Source organism: Etheostoma spectabile, chromosome 12 (genome assembly GCF_008692095.1).
Source record: "Etheostoma spectabile isolate EspeVRDwgs_2016 chromosome 12, UIUC_Espe_1.0, whole genome shotgun sequence".
NCBI lineage: Eukaryota > Metazoa > Chordata > Actinopteri > Perciformes > Percidae > Etheostoma > Etheostoma spectabile.
Window position 1 is genome coordinate 14,954,450 of NC_045744.1, and position 16,830 is coordinate 14,971,279.

Consider the following 16,830-nt stretch of genomic DNA (forward strand, 5'->3'; position numbering starts at 1 on the left):
CGTGTGTTGAAAACCCAATCCACATCAGTTCCAAGTCTGTCTTGGTCAATGTACATTGAAACTTGTTACATCGTTTCTACTGGCTTTTGAAAGATATCTTTTTAAAATGAAATTACAATTTAAGAGCATGGGGAGAAACTCCTGTTCTCAGATCTTAAAGTTAATAAGGCTTTAGCAGCCTAAGTTTAATGTGCTTCTGTCCCCACTGCAGTGAGCAATGGAAACTAGGTCCACAACCAACAGTTTTACTTCATGTATCAAATATTTTTAGAATATTAAAATGTACATGCTTGCAGTAAGTCTGCTCAAAGTTTCCATGTTCTGTACATGGCAGTGACTGACAAGCAAACGATAATATACTGTAATAAGACTGACATTCTGTGTTGAGGCTTAAATAAGTGCATTAAGAGTAAGGCTTCTTGCGCATTTGCCTGTCTTGAGCTGCAGGATTATGTACTATTGATGTACATTTGAGTTCCTATAGTTGACTGATGGGTTTAAGGGCCTTGTAGGCCTTATGAGCTAGGCTTCATTTAAATGTTGCATAAAGGTTTGAGTATTGGTGCCTCTTCTCTTAATGTCAAACCCTTGTTAAGCGATTTCTCTGCGCAACACAGTAATAAAAACACAGTACATTTAATAGTTTTGCATCGCTGATATGGAAATGCATTTCAATATATTGCTTTATTATACAACAATGGTATTCATACTACTGTGTTTGAAGCTGATCACAAATGCATTGATTCATACAGGCACATCGAACTAAAAAAAATAATCCTGCATCATTTAATGGTATAGTAAAAATAAATACTGTAAAATACCTTTTCTTTAATTGCTTAACACCAAATGCCTCAATTTTACACAAAATATCTACTGCAAGGTGACGCAAAATGTCTTACAGCGAGTTTAAATTACATACTTTATTGCTCTATTTTAAATCAAACGTGCACTGCTATGGCCTAGTGAAAAGGGGGAGGAGAGGCCACACTGGAGATAATGATTTAGGTCTGAAGGCAAGACAGCTGGTACAGTTCATCCTGGGATACAGAGCAATAAGAACACAAAGCATGATGGGAGATGTGCATGTCAGACCTCTGTGAAAGTGCTTAACATTAAAGTGCGTGATGGGTGAAAAATAAAGCCATGTCCAACAGTTGCTGTGAACTCACCCTAGGTAAAATGCTGAAAGTTTCTTTTGTGTAGTGTTTTAATGACCCAGGATGGCTGGATAGAAGTTCCCCGTCTCTCACTGCACTTGTGCCTCCAGCAGGGCGCTGGGCACCAGCTGCACCTGCGGGGAACTGCAGCTGTTGACATGCCGCAGGGAGTCTGCTCCCAGGTAGGCAACCAACAGTTCAGAGCGCCGGTGCAGCAGGTGGAGCATGTCTTCTGCTAGACTCTCCACAGAAGAGTAACGCACTTTGTCCAGGTCAAAAATGTCCTTTAGGAAGTACAGCACCTGATCCTGAAGGAAAAGTGAAAACACTTTTTAGACATATGCTTAAGGAATGCTAAGGCAGATACTTTACATAAGACAGTTTTCCATAACTTGTTTTATTCTAGAACACTGGAGCTGTTTCTGCAGCTCTTTTGCTGCTATTTAGGGGCTGCAGCAAAGCTGGATGGACCATATTGTATTTGCCTGTATTATTAAGGAATACATTTTCCCATGCACAATAACTCAAACTTTGCACATAAGTCCGGTCATATGCTCAAATGTAATCAAATTTGGGCCACTTTGACTTTCCTTCACAAATTTACTATTCAAATTTGAGTTATCAAAAATTGAGTCATTTTACTGCATACAGTAGTGTAGTCAATATAAAATAGAACATCTTTAAACATCAGGCATTTTTTGATCTTTTTGAAAATAACAGGCATTGATGTTTTTTTGCTTTAAATTCTACATTTTCACGCAAGCCTGCTCCTTGTCTACTAAGTGTTGCGATGTCACTTCAGAACCTACATACGGCCTGAATGGGTCCGAGTGCGAGCCCATGGTTTTGCAAGATTATCATACGTAAATCTAATCAGGCATTGTGCTGTGGCAAACCGCCCTGCACATTTTTTAAATGTGTCTGCTTTAACACACCTGATTCTGATTAACAGTCAATCCGGGTTGACTCAATACCCCAAATAGCTAGAGTAGTCATCACCTGGACAATAGCTCACTGTGTTCAGCGTTTGCCTTTGGACATGAAGATTGCATGTTCAGAGCTCAATGGTCATTTCACATCTTATACGTAATCAGTCATTGTGCTTTGGACGCTTTCCCTGCGAGTTTAAAATGCTCAGCACCGACCATCGCTGCAGAGCAGCTTTAATTCTCTTTTTTTTTCCCAAGTAGCAAAGGTGCGCATAGGGGGCGGGCAAAACCATGACCAATGACAAAGGACCTCTCTGCTGAGTTCAATGATACCTCACACAAAAGTGTACCTTAAACGGTGCACAAGTCATTAATAGGGGCATGGGTGTTGTTGAAGTATAGGGGGGCGGCTCAGTATCACATTTTGAACACACATAAGATTCATGTAAATCCGATGTTTGTCATATAAGGCTGATTTCCTGTTGCCAGTGGGGGTTGCTATGTCCAAAAGTGAATTTTTGCCTATAGATGTCCTCATGCCTGGAAGATGGTCAATTGTGAGAAATTTACACACCAAAGTTACAACAACTTCTTTGTTCATCACTAAATGCTCAAAATGGCCGCCACGCCCACACTATTGGGTAAAAACTCAAACATTTAATAACTTTCATTGTTAAGGTCTTGAGATGGCACAAAACAAATTTGAAGTGGATCGCATGAAATCTTTAGGAGGAGTTTGTTAAAGTATAGCGCCTTGCCTTTTAGGTTCTCAAAAAACCTTAAAATACCGGGCTTGATGCAACCGCCAACTCTGTGGAGTTTTTAGTATGTTAAGAACCTCGAAAAGGCAAATTAAGGCCTTAATTTGCCGGAAGAAGGATAAATAATTCCTTCAGTTTCAATATTCAATAATTAATATAAATGTTTAAAAAAAAATAATAGTAATGACTAAATTAAGTACAAGGAGTTGGTGAACTGAAACACTTCCAACCAATCCAAATCTATTAATAATCTGACTACATTTTCAATGAAACCTTCCAAGACTTGAAATCAGTGTTTTCCTATTTGGATACAATGGAAACTCAAGAGGTATGAAAGGCGCTAAGGTGGATCCATAAGCTGTGACAACAACAGAAGTAAAGATCCTGTTTGGAAGAGGGTACTGCAGTTGTTATTTTTTGGTGTTGAGACGGACCTTGAAGAAGCAGCAGAAGTCATGCAGGGAGCTCTTGGGCCCCAGGAAGCCCCAGGCCAGGACGGGGCTGATCTGTTCACACACAGCATAGAAATGAGCGATGAAGCCGTCCGACACCTGAGACAAAGAGAAGAAGTTGATGGGAAGTGATAGGATTTTGGAACTGTCTTACAATCACAACTGATAAGGCGTAGTAATTATATGGTTGTTGGTGTAATAAATAAAATGTAGGATTGTAGTCAACTAGTGTTTCCAGCCGTAATAATTGTGCCTGAGATCAAAGGTGTCGTTTAGGAGGTAAAGCAGTGAGACAGATATCTAAAGTGTGACCGGTTACAATTCATCCAAAACAGTTTGAACATTTTGTTGGACTTGTACCTTCATGTGCTGTCTCTTCTGCTTCATCACTGACCAACAGCTTGATGCCACCGCCTGTCAAATACATGCAGATAAATCCTCTATGAAAAGCTCAAATACTCAATACGAAATGCACCAACTTAGATACAAAAATATAAAGCATGATACAGGAAACTACAAAGTATCTCAGAAAAATGTGCCAACAGTTGTAGTGTTTACGTTTATTTTGCCATTTTCAACACATATATATATATATTTCTGTATATATCTACAATATGTATACTGTATATTGCACTTACAAAATCAACAGTATTGTTCTGTAAAGTATCTACTTCTGTTTACAATTTAGTTTTCAGAATTACAAGTTCTAGTAGTATGATCATTTCAGTAGTACATTATAAAGAATGTCCATGTCCATGTCTGATCCGCCTCTACACCTGCTGCCAGTGATCCATTGAGCACGAAGAAGTATTTGATGCGATTACTCACGGTCTCCTTGAAGGAGCTGTTGAGCCAGCGGTTGTTGATCACGTTCTGGATGGAGATCGGTGGATTCTCCAGGTCCTCGAATGAGTCCATCAGGATGTAGTCCAGCACTATATCATAGAAGTTCAAGTGCTTCACCTGGCGAGGGTGGGGATAAAATGTTATACTTAAAAAAAAAAAAAAGGAAGAAGAAGAGAGGCTGTCCACTCCTGTGGGTGCCATTTTGTGATCAATCAGCAGAAGTAAGACATTATGTTATAGGGATAGCAGCTCTCGTACCCCTCGTGTCGCCAGCTCTACTTCGGTGTTTTCCCAGTGCTCCGTGTGCTCCAGGAAGGAAATCATCTCCTCAAACAGTTCCTCGAATCTCTTTGGGCTCTGGAAACCAAACGATAACATTTAGGAGGGGAAGCACTTACGTGAAGATGTATATCATCTTCACTAGTTGTGGCGTTAGACTTACCTTCTGTCCTTTAATGATAATGGAAGAGAGTATTTTCTTTCCTGTGTCGGCCAGAAACATCCGGGTCGTTCTATCGCACAAAATGAGCTGCAGAAAAACACATCTTATTCTTTTTTTTTCTACACAGTGGCTTTAAATTGTTCCCACTAGTGCAATCTTCTGTGACCTTAACATGTATTTTCTTCAGTAAGATCGCACAACGGGGCGGCTGTGGCTCAGTGGTAGAGCGGTTGCCTGCCAATCGGAAGGTTGGTGATGCGTTCCCTGGCCCTGCAGTCCCACGTCGAAGTGTCCTTGGGCAAGACACTGAACCCCGAGTTGCCCCCGGTGCTGCGCATTGGAGTGTGAGTGTGTGTGAGTGTTTATCTGCTGAGCAGGTGGCACCTTGTACGGCAGCCTCGGCCACAGTGTGTGAATGTGTGTGAATGGTGAATGTATCCTGTATGATGTAAAAGCGCTTTGAGTAGTCGTTAAGACTAGAAAAGCGCTATATAAATACAGCACATTTACATTTTACATTTACAATCCATGTCATTTAGGATTTAATTCCTTCCTGGCATTTACATATGAATATGAATTGTGTTTATACAACACACCAATACAAAACTGCTGCTATCTTACCGTAATATTTGCAATATTTTTTATGGTGTATTCAATCAAATTATTAGATGAGTTCCCGTCTGTTATCATGACATATTTTAATTCATAAATACTGTACCTGACATGCCTGACGCACACAGTGCAACTTGGCCAGGAAATCGATGTCCCCAAAACACTCAAGCATCTCAGTCCTGGTCATGAAAATTTAAGAAGAAGACCAGATTAAAATGAGGGCAAAAGCAAATGTAAAGCAATGAACTCCACACAACATCTTCCAGGAATGGAGACTCTGTGTTTCATATTAAATCAGTTTACTTACCGCAGCACCCTGCAGGAGATCTTGCCATCTTCAGCCATCTGCAGCGCCTCCTCGTAGAAAAGGTGATGACCCAGAGCGACGACGCTCCTCAGCTCTCGGTGCTCTGACAGCTGATACACAGACGGATAGAAGAGGTAGAAAAAAAAAAAAGATAATTAGGGACTAAATAAACATTTCAATCCCATTCCTGTCAAAGGTCATGCTCCTCATCAGAATACAGAAGGTGCTTTTGTGTCCTATGATTCTTAAACATCCACGCAAAAACAGAAAGCTTCTGGATTCTGACACCAAAACCATTAAAGAAGAGGAGGTACGCACATCGAAAAAAAAGGTGCTCTTCATCAGGAAATATGAAAGCAAAAGTTTCTTTGCTCCCACAATAATTACATATTCACTGTTAATGTATTTTTTTTTGGGACAGCTAAACTTCACTTAATGTAATAAGAACATATGCTTACAAAGTTGTATAATAATGAAGGTAGCTGGGTGTCAACATGGTCTCAAAAGCTGAACCTTCAGTTTCTCGTCCCTCCTAAATTAAATACAGTACATTATGTATTATGAACAGGTTGTCCTAGTCCTGTCCAGACAGAGATCTCTCCATTTTGTTGCGGTGTGGAAGTTGTAGGAAAAACAGCTGCAGAGTAACAGCGAGCTGTATATTGTACACTGAGGAATGTTGAAGGTCTATTTATAAGCATGAGCGACCCAGTTTGACTGCTCGACCTTCATCGACTGGTCGGACTGTAAATGCTTAAACACGTTTGAGGGTGTAAATACCTTAATTTAAAGCTTTTATACATTTTTAATATGAATTTGTTTATTGAAGATGTAGGAAAAGAAAGTTAAGTGTATATATATATATATATATATATATATATATATATATATATACCACACACACACACACACACACACACATACATGTAACCCATTACAAGAGGGGTAAAACAAACAAATACATACAGTCATACTGACTTCCACAAATTACATAAAAGGGGCCAACACACACACACACACACACACACACACACACACACACACACACACACACACACACACACACCACACACACACACACCACACACACACACACACACACCACACACACACACCACACACACACACACACACACACACACACACACACACACACACACCACACACACACACACACACACACACACACACACACACACACACACCACACTATTTACATCAAAAGATTTGTGCTGTATATGCTAATTCCCATTCCTGTTAGAGATATACAGCACCTTTAGCTTTCAGCAGGGGTTTACCTGAACATTTCAAGGAATTTAGCTTTAGTAAACAAATCATTAATTCTTCACGACCAGTTTATTTTTTGACTTTGTGGATCAAGTGCATTAGTATCCCCCAGTGTCTTAAGGGGATAAGCCGAGTGCTGGCAAACAGCGGGTGGGGAATTTACAGGAGGATCAAACTCCTGCTGTAAACTAGTTGTTTACTAATTCAGTGTGACAGTTTGAGTTTTTTTTTAATTGTTTATTCAACAGGGACAATAGACAGTCATCATCAGCTGTCCCTGGCCAAGGAAATCCACAAAGGAGTTATGGCACTATATGTTATGATTCATACGGGTACAGAGAATTAACATAGGCTACATCATACAAAATTAAAAACACTTTAGAAATATAATTTAGATGTTTGCTGGTTTTAGGTGCTCACCTGTGGAATTACAAATCTTATTTATTGCACTACAATTTACTACACTAATATTCTACATATTATTATTATAGTAATGGTTTGTTGCCCATATTTCATCTGTATCCCAACAGGTGACCACTACATGATATGTTCTAACTGATCATCCAGTAGAGAGGCCTCCGATACTGCCTAAAACGCTAGTATTGGTATCAGTAAGTACTGGAGTTTATGCACCCATCCAATACCACATAATAAAGCCTTAAAGAAAATGTGTTTATGTTCATTTTCCGTTATGACTGACTGTCAAACTGGATAATAAAAGAAATTTCTACAGTGTTCATTGTTTGTTCATGTTTCACAAAGAGTTTAACCTAAGCCACACCTAAAAGAAATCACATCACATCATATCACATCCATACAGGGATAGTAGTATACAGCTGTTGAAATATAATAAAATATATGACACGCTGGTATCGGATCAGTACTCTGTATCGGAATAGGTATGGGGAAGCAAAAAATGGTAACAAACCATCTCTATCATCCAGATTATATTTTAATAAGATGTGCTCATCAACCTACCAATGATATGGTTTGTGCCCCATTGTCAGTTGTAACAACACATTGAATGGTATCAATACATCAATGCAATGCTCTCGTAGTGAATGGAATAATTCACCTCATATTTTGTTCAAAATATGCATTCATATACATAATGAAGCAGTGAGATAAAGATAAAATCTTTTTTATAACCACATCTCTTTGTTATTGTAAAAGTGCTACTTTTGTTTCATGTCATAAAAGGTGCTGAAAAACTACTTTAAATTGGTCAGGCCACCAACTTATCGTTTCTATACTACTTTAATACTACAACTATTTCAGTATATTCAAGCATATAAGCATATGCTGAGTCAAGCATATAAAGAGTTGTTGAGATGTAAGTGGGACGATTGGTAAAATTCCATATGTGGTATGTTTAGAAAGCGATGGTGAGTGGCTCTCTCACCTCAGCAGCAGACACAAATGAGTCGGTGGAGGCAATGCTCATACTGTCTCTGAGACATGCGTCGTCCAGCTCCTCTCTGTCTGCCATTTTCTCTGTGATGGAGAACAGCTATTGTAATGCACAATATAACAATCATGGAAATGACATAATATTGTTTGAGTGACTCACCCTGGGTGTTGCTGTGGGACGAGGGCTCTGACATGCACAACACTCCCTCAAACTCCTCCTGGAGGCTGTAAGCCCTCTGCAACAGAGACTTCAGCCTGTGGATGAACTCTGTGCTGATGACGTCCTGAACACAAAAATAATACAAGTTAAACTAAGGGCAGGACTTCATAAGCATTATGCCTCTGCCTGCTCCTTGTCAAACTCATCCTTTTTGTGTTCTTTGAGGGAATCAGACTGATTTGGATATGATTTTTTTTTTAGATTTGTGTTTCATTTTATTGTTATATTTTTTTCTCTTTTGAAGTGGGTTGAATGTTTAAGATAAAAATATAAATAAAATAAAAATAACTATAGAACTATGGCAATAATAAAAGTACCCAGTTTTACTTAATAATTACATAAAATATGACTTCAAAATCCGACCAGGCAAACTTAAATCATGAGCTGGCACCTGGTTAATGTAGATTGGTAATTTGAAAACTGCCAGAGGTAAAATAAAGAAATCTCACTCCAAAGATTTTTTTTTGAGGATTCCCTTGTGACCACAATTTTATTAATCTTTCTAAAAAGGCACAACTGGGGGCCTCCTGAAAAGAGTTTTTTTTTTTTTGCCAGCGCCAAACTGTTTCTTGACTTCAAGCCGCCATATTTTACACATGTGGCTGGCGCTAATAGGCCAGCTGGCTTGTGCTGTTCCACAGAGAGAAGGGGATCTCAGTTTTACGGTTCAGCGTCGGGCTGTACCAGACTTTCTGCTGACCTTGCTGCCCAGGGATCCAGCGGCGTCTGATATAGTGGCATCAGTATAAAATTGAAACTCCTTGTAGTCGCGTTAAATAGTAGCCCACTTCCATGTTTTGGTACAGTTGGTTTTCCAGCCTGATGCGAACTATACCGGAGTGCACGTGGACTGTAGTCGAAACCACCTTATCAAGTGGACTTGGGCACAAACCGACCGTTTGGGGGTACCATACGCAACGAACTGGACTTTGGGGTCAAGTGTACTCGGATCTGATCCCAAGTCCTTGTTGTGGAAGCCCTCTTACTGCATTATATTCCATTACATTTTATATATTTTGAATTGTCACCTGCCACCTAAATTTTGTGTTTTCTTTCACATAAAAAAATATGTCTCTAACATAAATTGGTGCATAAAAATGTATCAGAACAATGAATGAAGAAAGCAAGAAGCAAACATCGTCTGGCCAACTCTTTCACTTTTATCTCTTATTAAGTGTGGCACTAATATAAATGTGTTAACTTTGTGGTGATTGTGGTGTCGTTAATCTTCCCCACTGAAAAGGAATTTCTATCTTTAAATGAGCAGTGTTTTTCTGTATGTATGTACCTCCATGCTCTGCTCAGCAATGGCGTCTCCAGCTCCCGTTTTGACAGATGCACAGCTGGCCTCATCCTCGCCCTGCCTGTTCCTGAATGTTAACGCTTCCTCCCACCGCCGTAGAGCCTCCTCGAATAAATCCATACCTGCAAACACACATAAACGGAGTACCCTAAAACAATCAACAACTCAAAAGCTTTATCTCAAAACAACGCAACCCACCAAAAAAAAATGTTATTCCAAGAAATTACGGATGAATACTTCCATTATTTCAAGTAATTTATTGTGTGGTTCATTCTCCTTGTAAAAAAAACACAGTGAGGTGACGTATTGTGTGTGAGGTTCTTTACCCATGAGGTACAGGTTTTCAGGTGTGGTAACAGGTAAGTTCAGCACACTGCAGTTATCAGCTTCCCCCGCTCTGTCCCAACAGATAGATTCATTTGCGCATGTGTTACTGTTTGACGAGTTCATGCTTTGTACCTGCAAAGACACAACAGAAAAACAGTTAAGTTTCAAGCTGTGGAAGCAGCGTTGCACTGCAAACAAAACAGATCAACCCTGCCAACTCAGCATTTGAGGTTCAACACCATGTCCATGTCTGTGCAATTTGGTGTGCTTATGAGTATAAAAAAGCATATACTAAAAAGTAAATGGTATTCGTCCACCTGGTTAAATCATTCAGAGGGAGTTCTCTCATCAACACTGGAAATATTGGAAATCCTTACACGACAAAGTCACTATCACTGGTTTGTGTATGAACCAAAACAGGTACTGTACCAAGTTCAAAACAAAAACAAAGTTAATGTCTCCTTCCTGGTTTGGACAGAGGGTAGCCATCAGTAGGAGTGTAGCATCCATTTTTAAACATATAGTACTCTACTTTTTTATTTCTTGACAAATGTCCCTCATTATAGCATTATTTTTCTGTGTTTTACATATGACAACGTAATACTCTTTAATACATTAAAAGCGATTTCTTTGTCTTACAGAGGCCAGGCTTAGCAGAGACCCGGACAGTTTTCTGTAGTCTCCTGCGTTGAGAAGCAGAGCAGAGTAGCAGCCATTCTTGGAGTTGAGGGAGAGAGCGTTGTTTTGACTGGCTTTATCTGGGTAGATAAAGATGAGAGTTCAAAGATAATGTTTAGGAAAAAGACCAGAATAGACAGTGACCACGCAACATGGGCATGTAGCAGGATTACACAAGGGATAAACCATGTTTGCCAATTTGATAACAGACTGAAACGCCAATTATTTGTTTGAATTACTTCCATCCTTCTTTTAATAATTTCCTTTCTGGCTCACCTGCTGCTATGAGCTGGTTTCTAGCTCAGACTATTTTTATACGAGCCAAATGTAGTGATTTGCTTTGGTTTGCTCACAACCAGTGTGTGTACATGGGGCAAGCAGGGAGAAAGTTTGAGCAAACACATGTTAGATTGTCAGAGTCTGGCTCTTTCATTGACTTGAACATACATGCTGTAGTATGGTAATTTCCGCCTGGATCACATTCTAGCATTACCAAGACTCCAATGACAATCAGATTATTACATATTAGCACAGGTGTTACATGTGTAATTAACTGATGTTCACATATGCAGAAACAGAATTAGCTTTGCAAATATACTCTCCTGTCAGATTTAAACCTGTATGAAATTTGTCCATATATGAAGCTGTTAAAAGTAAAAAAACAAAACAAAAAAAGATCATCAATCTTTTTGCCCAGGCCAACTGCTCATTTGACCCTTTTTAATTCTGCTTTTCTGTTATTTTCTCTGTAGGACTCCAATCAGTGGTAGATCTTCCTAAATCAGATTAAGGCGCATTCCGACCAAAGCAAGCAATTTGGCAAATCACCCCAGGGTTGTGTGGAGGTGTGTGAGAATCACTAAAATGTTTTTTTACCCTCGTAGTTTTTATTTGTTTTATATTTAGACTTTCTTGTGGCAGCAATAGAGACAGTAAGGTTTACTGTTTACTGTACAGGACTCTAACACTCAAAACGGACTGACAAGTGTGATCAAAAGTTACATTATTGGCCACTGCACGGTGATGTCGGGTTGCGTTTCACCAAAAGTTGAATCGGTCTCAACATCTCACTGAAGGCTGCTGCTTTTCCCCCCCGGTTCCCCCCTGCGGCCAGCACAGCCACAACTAGCCAATCTGATTACATCACAAACCAGCAACTGGGCTCACACACTAAATGAAAATCACAGGCCAGTGAGCTGCTGGTTGAGAGGAAGACTTACCATTCTCTGCTGGGGCTGAGGACAAAAACTCAAAGCCAGCCTGCTCCCACTGAGGCGAGTGAGCCTTCTTCCTGCCCTTCCTCCTCTGGAAGCGGCGAGCGAGGTAGAGGAGTGAGATGGCACCAAAGGCAGTGGCTGCCACCAGCTTCTTGGTGCCAGTGCTAACACTCACCTGGAGTTAGAGGGAGGAAGTTAAAGTTAGATGTGAATGCATCTTAAAAAAGCCTGAGCAGCAGATTGGTTTCTTTTCTATTTGTTAGGTCAAAATTAAAATGTGCCCTAACTAAAGCTCTTGATTCTCTTTAGCTTCACTGTTGGAGTTGGAAAATTCTTAAATCCAAATTCAAAACCATCCAAAATCATGTAAAACAGACTGGGGAAGAAGGCAGTATTTTTTAAATATTTTGAAGTGCAGAAATTTGCTCACTTAAGACAACAGAGACAGACTGAGGCAAAGTAGCTTTACTTAAAAACATTAATATAGTTGCATATATAAAGATATAATGGAGTAATGGCGTCCTGAGCACAGAAAGTAGTTACACTCCCTTTCAGTATGCCGTGATCCAAGTCACTGTATGAATTTGGGAATGGTCTGTGAGAGCCATATTATTACCTCAGTATTTTGAGTATAGCCCATTTAAAAGAGACTATTACAGGCTACAGCAACCCACATGGTATCCAATTAATATCAGAGATCAATGATATAATTGAAATTTTGCAACTGAGATTGAGATGAAAACCAAACAGCACAAAGAATGGGGGAGGGGTTAAGAACATGAAGAAATGCATTAAACACCAATGTCCTGTATGATGAGAGTTCATCTGAGGATGCATAACTGCAGTTATGACATAACATGCAGCGCTAAGAATCAGCCACTAGCCTGTCATCTAGATTTTAAACAATTATTTTCAGATAGTGTGTACCCCGGTCTGCCTCTAAATAGAAACACACAACGATGTGGGAGATTATCCCCACTGACATGACAACGCTGCACATTCCCAACAATTGAAAATTACATAAACACAGAGTTTGGAGTAGGGCTGCACGATATAACCTAAAAATCAACATCACGATTAATTGTACATTTTATCGATAAACGATAAATGAACGATAATTGATTTTTTTTTTGTCCTCATAGTTCATTGGCAAGGTTTGTACTGTAAATAGTCTACTACTGTAAATATTGTTTTCGAATTCAAAAGTGCTTATTGTTGTTATTTTTAAATAATTGAAGGATACAGACTAAGCGGGAACTATAATGGATATTTATTGAAAATGTATAAAATTGAAATGAAAGCACACACATTTTTTTGTGAAAAGAAAATTACATTTTAGTTTTCTAGAAATTTCCGAAATTATCGTCATGGGAAAAATACGTCGATAACAGCTTCAGATAGATAGCCAGCCTTTAATATTAGACTCACGGTCCATAAAAACAAAAAAAACAAAAAAAAGATACAGATACACAAGAAAGACACCAATTAAAAAAGACAGCTATACCAGTAATCCCATAGGGGTGACTGGTGTCGCAAAGCACTGAACCTCGGGTCAACCAGATGTGAAATGAGAGAGTTACTAGAAGAATTAAGGCAACAAATACATTTATACATCAGATTCCTCAGTAAAGAAGACAATGTAATAACTCCTGTTTAATAGTAGTAATTAGTCTTTACTAGTTACAAAATCATAAGCCATTTGTGTAATTCATGAATTCAATTCATTTGAAAAATGTAAGGCCATTTGCAAAGAATGTTCTGAGTTGTTTTGTGCACTTTGTTTTATAATTACATAAAATCTGCCCTTTCAGAAAGAGTACACATCGTTCTCTTTTTAAAAATGCACATTTAAATAAGCTTTCCCTTTAGTAGATTTTATTACAAATAATTGTTCTTCTAGTTTGGTCAAATATCTAGAAGGACTAATTACTACAGTATAATACTAAAGTGACATGAAGTATTCACACCTGACAACAGTCACCTCATGCTCATGGAGAGTCAGACACTGAACTTTGGCTGTTCTTACTATATGCCACTATCACATTAACCCTTTTACACTTGAAAATTTGGATGCAAATTAACACATGACCATAGAGGTGAGAGGTTTCCCTAGTCCAAACCACCAAATAATACAAAATAACTATCAAGATATGTCCAATAAATGAGCATTTGTGAGGTCATGTAACTTGTGTTTACATCCTCCGATTCAAATTTAACTGGATAATGACTATTACGATACAAGTCTAGATACTGTCTGAGATTGTGGAACACAATATTACAGAAGGCCTTACATTTGCATTGCTTTATTTTGCATTACAGTAAACTGCCACACATTTCTAAGCTACAACTGACATTTTAGCTATATGGCAAAAATATCTTTCAAGAATATGAGAGTAAAGAAAACTGTTAAATAGACGTCAGCCATGTTGGAGACAGCGCAGACCTTTTGATGAAGGTCACTCACATATTTTTTTGAATTTTTTTTTTTATGTATGTTAAATACCAGAATAGTATGTCCATGGTCATCTTATTTATTCTGAAGAAGTTGTACAAAGAACAGAGATACAAGGACATTTTCTCAAAATATTATTAATAGCTAGTAAAAAAAAAAAAAAAAGTTATAATCACATACTTTGGTCTAACTGTTTCAGTTTAGGCCAATAGTAAGACTAAAGAAATCAAACAGAAGCATGAAAAAAGGTTTGCTTGCAATACAGTTAAGAAAAGGGAAAAGGACCTGAATGTGCACTCATGTACCTAACAACCTTCCCTCTCATAACTCAGATAAAGAAAATAGAACTCCCAATAAAATGTCAGTTAACAAACTCCCACCACTTTCAAAACCCCCCTCACCTGGGCCAGAGAGCAGTACATGGACAGCGACAGGTCGACCATGCGCAGAGCAGCCGCCTTGACAGACAGCTGGGAGCTTTTGAGGGTCTCATGTGTCATTGTGGCGGTCTATCCATGACTTGGCAGCTCTCTCTTCCTCATCACCATTCTGCTGGAGCTGAGGGAGATGGCATGCACGCAAGATTAAACCTTGGAGGCTCAGGAGGGGATATAATGAGTAGCAATGCTTGCCTAACCTGAGTAGAGTAGTGCTTATAAACCTCTGTGTGTTAAAATATGATTAATTATTACTTGCATGAAAACTATCATGAAAGAACTGACAGACTGTCTAGATGTATGAGTCATTCGCTGATCTACCGGACTATAAGCACACCCACCAAAGGTATTTCAAACCTTACAATATACACATGCCTGAACAAAGTGGCTGTCTGAGTACATGAGACAACTAGAGGCTTTATTGTTCCGCAAGCATAGCATTTCTTTGTCTGAACAAAGCCTCTTACTAATGGACCACATCTTCTAAGCCAATGAATATCCACAGGACAAGAAAACATGCAACATCCAATTAAAGTTTGCGCAAGAGCCTCATGACTGGCTCATCCCATGGGTGATTATCCAATTTGAGTCTTACTTTGACAAAATGTTGATTAATTGTCTCAAACATTTTCAAATTGCTCATAATGTAAGTTTATGTTTTTTGTCTCTCTTCAAATGTCGATTGATATCCAATTTGCATTTTGTTAACATGAATGACCTTATCACATCTCAAGGAACAGTTTGCATGGGACTTTGTAAAAGCACAGAGTACCTAAAAATATAGATATGCTAGACCACAGACAAGTAAACAATGAGAATACTGAAGAGACAGGGATCGGTCCTGTGTGCATTAAACCACCAGCAATCCAGTAAATTAAGATTCAGACTACTTTTGCTGTAACTTAATAATTATTGAGACATTAATAAGCAAGCAAACAAATGGTACACAACTTTACATGCATTTCCTTCATTTTGTTTTGGGAAAAACTACCACTGTATTTCTTGTCTATTATTTTTGTTGTCAACTTTTAGATAATGCTATTGTATTTTACATGCACGTTACTCAAATCTAAGTTGACTGCTTTTAATTTCCTTTTCAGTGTGCTTTAAATCTTGTTCTAATGCTTTTCTTGGCCTTATGTGAAGCAATGTAAATTGCCTCTGTTCTATTCAAATAAACTTGCCATATCTTGATACTTTAATATCCAAAGTTATAGCTTCTATTCATTAGCACAATACCAAAAACATCTACCAATAAATTAGCAATTTCTGTCAAGTTTCAATTAATGTTTTCACGCATACAAACGCGAAAATTAGTCAAAACAGCCCCCTAGCTCTGAAACAATATGTCAGATTAATCATATTAGCATATTTGAAAATGATAACACTTAACTGTTATTGGCCTGGCTGAGCTGCAGCTAATGTTATCTAACAAGGCTAATAACGGCTAGCAGCGTTAGCTAAATGTGTTAAAGCGGCCAACAGCTAGTCTAACAAAACAGCTCGTCAATGTGGGTGATTATGTTCTAACAACATTTTGAGAAAATGAAAGTATAAGTGAAATCACCGGTACACGTTGAGGTTTCCTCCACAGACTCTGTCCACTCCTACTCCGGCTGACCTTAGCTGCTTCAGAGTGAAGGACTCAGCTGCAGTGCGTGCCCATCCAACGTGACTTTCAAAATAAAAGCACTGCTTCCTGTTATCTTTGTGGAGTTTCAGCGTCCCCTCTCGGCTTTCTAAAGTGTTACAAATACACGCTTGTTAGTTTTTTACTCTTAAGGATAGGGGCTTTCATTACATGAATATTAACATGCATAAATTCCAAGCGCCTCGATTTACATTTTGCCCCTTTTATTACTTCCATTAATACGTAGGCAAGGAGAAAAATAAAAACTGTTAGAATTGATTAAACAACCAACACCAACATTTTGACACATCATCTCAATCTTCTGACTTATTCTTTGCTAATTCTTTGACTTTATATCACATA

General features: G+C 38.7%; 1 protein-coding gene across 1 annotated transcript; it reads right to left on the reverse strand.

The window, feature by feature from the left end:
• Positions 1-475: 475 nt before the first annotated feature.
• On the reverse strand, positions 476-16,559 carry miga1 (mitoguardin 1). Its single transcript, XM_032531376.1, has 16 exons — positions 16,405-16,559; positions 14,802-14,958; positions 11,952-12,123; positions 10,693-10,811; positions 10,053-10,185; positions 9,712-9,848; positions 8,364-8,487; positions 8,196-8,287; positions 5,507-5,616; positions 5,306-5,378; positions 4,588-4,674; positions 4,404-4,502; positions 4,128-4,262; positions 3,660-3,713; positions 3,282-3,398; positions 476-1,465 (listed from the first exon to the last, which is right to left on the reverse strand). Exons 2-16 carry the CDS (start codon positions 14,898-14,900, stop codon positions 1,247-1,249), a joined length of 1,770 nt encoding a protein of 589 aa, XP_032387267.1. The 5' UTR covers positions 14,901-14,958; positions 16,405-16,559; the 3' UTR covers positions 476-1,246.
• Between the last annotated feature and the right edge of the window lie 271 nt (positions 16,560-16,830).

Bases quoted from the DNA above. Each gene is read 5' to 3' on its own strand.
- miga1 (XM_032531376.1), bottom strand. From the start codon at position 14,900: ATGACACATGAGACCCTCAAAAGCTCCCAGCTGTCTGTCAAGGCGGCT. The intron at 3,714-4,127 runs GTGAGTAATCGC...TGTATTTGACAG, and splicing joins ACAGCTCCTTCAAGGAGACC to GCGGTGGCATCAAGCTGTTG. The intron at 1,466-3,281 runs GTCCGTCTCAAC...CTTTTCCTTCAG, and splicing joins ACTTCTGCTGCTTCTTCAAG to GATCAGGTGCTGTACTTCCT.